Raw genomic sequence first — 4,476 nt, 5'->3', positions numbered from 1 at the left:
TTGAGGACCTTACCGGGCCTCATGTTACAGCCTGATGAAAGACACTGTCAGTTTATCTGTATCCAGCTTTCTATTTTGCAAAAATAATCTATTGTACATCAGGCATGTTGTTGTTTGATGTGTCACATGTGCTGCATTTTGAATCAATTGAGGGATCTTTAATCATATGGTCAGCACCTACTGTTATAATATATGTAACCTGGGGGGGCTCTCATTTTTAGACATCAAAGCAGACTCATGTAAACCCAGAAAGAAATTAATGAATAAATAATGATAATTATATTTCCATTGGAAATTAAAAAAAAGTCCCCTTTTAGTTTTAATATTGTTCTCTGTAGGTACTGTTTTTTTTTCTTGCACCTTGAAATAAGGTGATGCTTTCTCGTATTTAATTAGTTCCTAGATCAAAGGGGAAGTAACTGTGAGGGAGACATACATTCTCCTACCTCATCTGACTTTACTTAAAGTGCACTCACTGTTACGCGTCGTGCGTAATTTCCAGCTTACGATGCCAAAGAAAAAAGATCGACTCTGCGCATCCACCGGGGCCGTTTTTCTTTTTTTTTTCTTAAACTTGTCTATAGGAATTAGGCGTCTTTCCCCACCACATATTGTTTTCTCCCCCCGCATTTGTGGTGGGAGCTGGTAAGGTGGGTTAACTCTAGCTCAAGTCTCCGTAAAAGCGCAGAGCACTGATGACGTTGGGCCGGATGACCAATCGGGAGGCGCTGCCCTTTGGAGACAAACCATTTTACTTGTAGTGTCTGCATCAAGTCTGCAAGCGAGGGCTCAATTTTAACAGAATCCACCTTAAAATCTCTCCCTTAACTTATGCCTACCTTCTGCCACTTTGAGTGAGAATACCGCAGTATAAGAGAGGTGGGGGGGATAAACACGGCATCGGGAAATTTGGGGTGTTAATAGGAGAACCGGGTGGGGGGGAGGAAGAGACAACAGCACAGCGAGAGAGCGAAAAAACGATTTGGTCTTGAGAGAGGAGGGGGTGGGGGGGTGAGTGCTCTCAAGGCAGAAAATTCGATGATGACCATGACAACGATGGCTGACGGTCTGGAGGCTCAGGACTCGTCCAAGTCCGCGTTCATGGAGTTTGGGCAGCAGTCGCACTCGCAGCAGAGCTCCCCGTCCATGGCCGGCGGCCACTACCCGCTGCACTGCCTCCACTCCGGCTCTCACGCTCACCACCAACACGACAGCAGCGCTTACCCCGGGACCAACACCTATAACAGGTCGCTACCTTATCCTTACGTGAGCCATCCGCACCACAGCCCCTACCTGCCTTCCTATCACAACAACGCGGGAGGACAGACGCGGTTAGACGGCGCAGGTAAGAGACCCCCTCCAGCTTTGTTCAGCTAATTGCAATTAAATGCATACCTGTTTTGTGCTCTTTGCGGCCCGGATCGAACCTTAATATCTCACTGATCCAACGCCTGGGGCGAGCTTTTTCCCCCCTTCCTTCCGTGCGTAAAAACGCTCCGGGTAAAAATCCAGGAGCAACCTTGTTCGCCTGCTTCTTTGTTGCTTATTTGTGTTTTTTCCAGCACTCCCCTCCACAAAACCTCTGATTTAATGCACTGGGTGTGATCATCTCGACCACGCAATCCTCACCAACTACTCGTGAAAATTAGGCAGCCTGCACGCCTCGAATGTTGTAATTAGCATTTAATTGACATGTCATTACCAGCAATATCCTAAATATGACAGCGCATGAGGATTGTGGCTGCAGGAAAACCAGAGAATAGAGAGGGAGAGATGTCAATGTTTTATCATCTTCATTAATTTTCATTTTTTCCTCAGCTTCTATTCTTTGTAAATCGGATAATCCAAAGTATTTTTTTTAAAGTATAATGGTATTCTTGTGTGGCTTTTCTGGATTAATAGCATTGCTTGTTTTTGTTGCAGAGCAGCAGAAGACGACAGTGATTGAAAACGGAGAGATTCGGTTCAACGGGAAGGGCAAAAAGATACGCAAGCCGCGGACCATCTATTCCAGTTTGCAGCTGCAGGCGCTGAACCACCGTTTCCAGCAAACCCAGTACCTCGCCTTGCCCGAGCGGGCTGAACTGGCCGCCTCTCTGGGACTGACGCAAACACAAGTAGGGCGCAAATTTTTGCATTTATCATTTGTAGCAGCAGCTTTTGCATGAAAGGCCTATCTTTTTACAGCCTCTCGCACAACTTCATCCACTTATCCAAAAAAGAATAAATGTTAAAAAGAAAAAAATTATTAATATTAACTGGTGAAGTAAGGGTTTTGTCAATTTTCTAGTCTTAATCAAATGCTGGTATTATAACAACAGATTATTCAAACTGAACCTTCTTTTTCATGTTTAAAAAAATAAAAAATATATATATATATATTTTTTATAATGCCATAGTGATTAAATTGTGCCATGAAAAGTGTAAATTAGGTACAATTGGTCAAATCCAGTTCTGATCTTATATTGCTACTCCTACACAGCTCCCAAATCATAACAAAGAGTTAGAAATCCTGTTTGTGGCACCCCACCTGATTTGCAGCCCTGGGCAGAGAGCCATACCCCTAAACCAAAACCACTGCTGATAATTTGCAATAATGACTAAATTAAATGTCCTTTTTTTCCCTAACAGGTAAAGATCTGGTTTCAAAACAAGAGGTCGAAATTCAAGAAGCTGCTAAAACAAGGTAGCAACCCGCACGAGAGTGACCCCATCCCGGGCTCCATGTCCCTATCCCCGCGCTCCCCGACCATCCCTCCGATCTGGGACGTCTCGGCCTCTTCCAAAGGAGTAAACATGCCGGCCAACAGCTACATGCCCGGCTACTCTCACTGGTACTCGTCTCCACATCAAGATTCAATGCAGAGATAGACTGGCGAGGCCCAAACAGAGGGCTCAGTTAAAAAAAAGCTATCTGCATGGAGGCCCTTTTCTGCAGGATCCTATCCCCGTGCAGTACTTTTTTCCGCAAGGTAGCCTACAATTTGGACCCTGCAGAGGAGCAAGAAGGTGCTGCTCATCTACAGGAGGATTTAAACCAGCCAAGCCTTGGTGCGGGTACACAAACAAGGGGACTTCTCGTTGTTTCAAGCGTACGTGGCTGTTCAGTGCGCACGTTTTTGTCATGCTTTCATTCATGTCTACATCTGAATATACCAAATATTACCAGTGACATTTTTTGGGCATGAGAGGCAAAGACTGTCCCCTACCCGTGCGCCATTACGCAAAGAAAGCCCTTTTCTTTAGCACCCACGGACTGCATTTTATTTGATTTTCCAACATGCAAAACCAAGCAAAATTGTCTGTAAATATATTCTACGACTTTAGTTGTACATACACTTTTTATGTTTTGTCAGAATGAGTAAAACCGTGACTCTAAACAAGACGCCTTCTGTTTGCATGATTTCCAGCAAGAAAAACAAAATGGCATTCATGTGAGGCCTTTTTAGTCATTTTTATATTGGGCCAACATCACATCAGTGCATCACTAATGACGCATTAAAGTTTATAAGACGGTGCTCAAAAAATAAAACATTTCATCAAGCATTTTAGATAAACCATTGGTGAGGAAGAAACGCCAGAATATAGAATCAAATGCACTCACTCAACGCCAGAGGAAATGAACTTACCCCCGAAATACATTTGCTCCAGGTCCAGCTCATCTCGTCGCTTCACCCACAATCATTAGAAGTATTGACAAAATGTTTTCTCCCTTCCCTCCGTCCTAAAATGCCAAGCTCCACAGGGATCGATGCTTGAACAAAGCAGCCAGCTGCAGCAGCGTTCAATATGAAGGAGATATTTGGGACAATTTGTGCGTTTTTATCCAAGTGAGCCCTTTTTCTCTCTTTTTTTTTTACCACCCCTCCATTCTCATAAATGCAGGCATAATTAGGGTAATTTTTGATGTAGCCCCGCTGATTACAGCGTTTTTACCGTCAAAGATAATTACCTGTAATTTTCTACCACTTTTAATACTAAAAAGCCATCTTTATTTGGATTTGAGGTAGCAACGGATGGAACAAAAGGGGGGGAAATTATTCGGTTATTCATATACAAATTGTCAGAGAGAGGAGAAGGCGCACGGCTCGGGGTATTATCTGAAATTACGACTTCAGAAAAAAAAAAGGCTCCGTGCAGCTGTCAAAGTCGCGGATGTCCCACAGGCACCCATTCTGCTTCTTTTTACCTGCATGGTGGCCCCCACGGTTAGGTACGGAGGCCCTCTGTATAACCGGGCTGCAGGGAGCCAGTAGCTGCGGTTGAGTAAACATCAACACAGCTCATAAAGATGGAGTTTGGCACAATGAGGAGAATGCAAAAAACTGTTTGTAGAGAAATGGATGTGTTGCATAATGTTTTGCTTAGATAAAGATAGATAGATGATAGATAGATAGATAGATAGATAGATAGATAGATAGATAGATAGATAGATAGATAGATAGATAGATAGATAGATAGATAGATAGATAGATA

General features: G+C 43.5%; 1 protein-coding gene across 1 annotated transcript; it reads left to right on the top strand.

Moving 5' to 3' along the window:
- The first annotated feature begins 611 nt into the window (after nt 1–611).
- On the top strand, nt 612–3,383 carry dlx6 (distal-less homeobox 6). Its single transcript, XM_015374178.1, has 3 exons — nt 612–1,345; nt 1,924–2,117; nt 2,632–3,383. The coding sequence occupies exons 1-3, from the start codon at nt 1,039–1,041 to the stop codon at nt 2,869–2,871; spliced, it is 741 nt and encodes a 246-aa protein (XP_015229664.1). The 5' UTR covers nt 612–1,038; the 3' UTR covers nt 2,872–3,383.
- The last annotated feature ends 1,093 nt before the right edge of the window (nt 3,384–4,476 follow it).

This window comes from Cyprinodon variegatus, unplaced genomic scaffold (genome assembly GCF_000732505.1).
Source record: "Cyprinodon variegatus isolate N-32 unplaced genomic scaffold, C_variegatus-1.0 Scaffold98, whole genome shotgun sequence".
Taxonomy (NCBI): Eukaryota; Metazoa; Chordata; class Actinopteri; order Cyprinodontiformes; family Cyprinodontidae; genus Cyprinodon; species Cyprinodon variegatus.
Note: the sequence above shows the minus strand (reverse complement) of the source record. Positions and strands in the feature narration are given on the sequence as shown.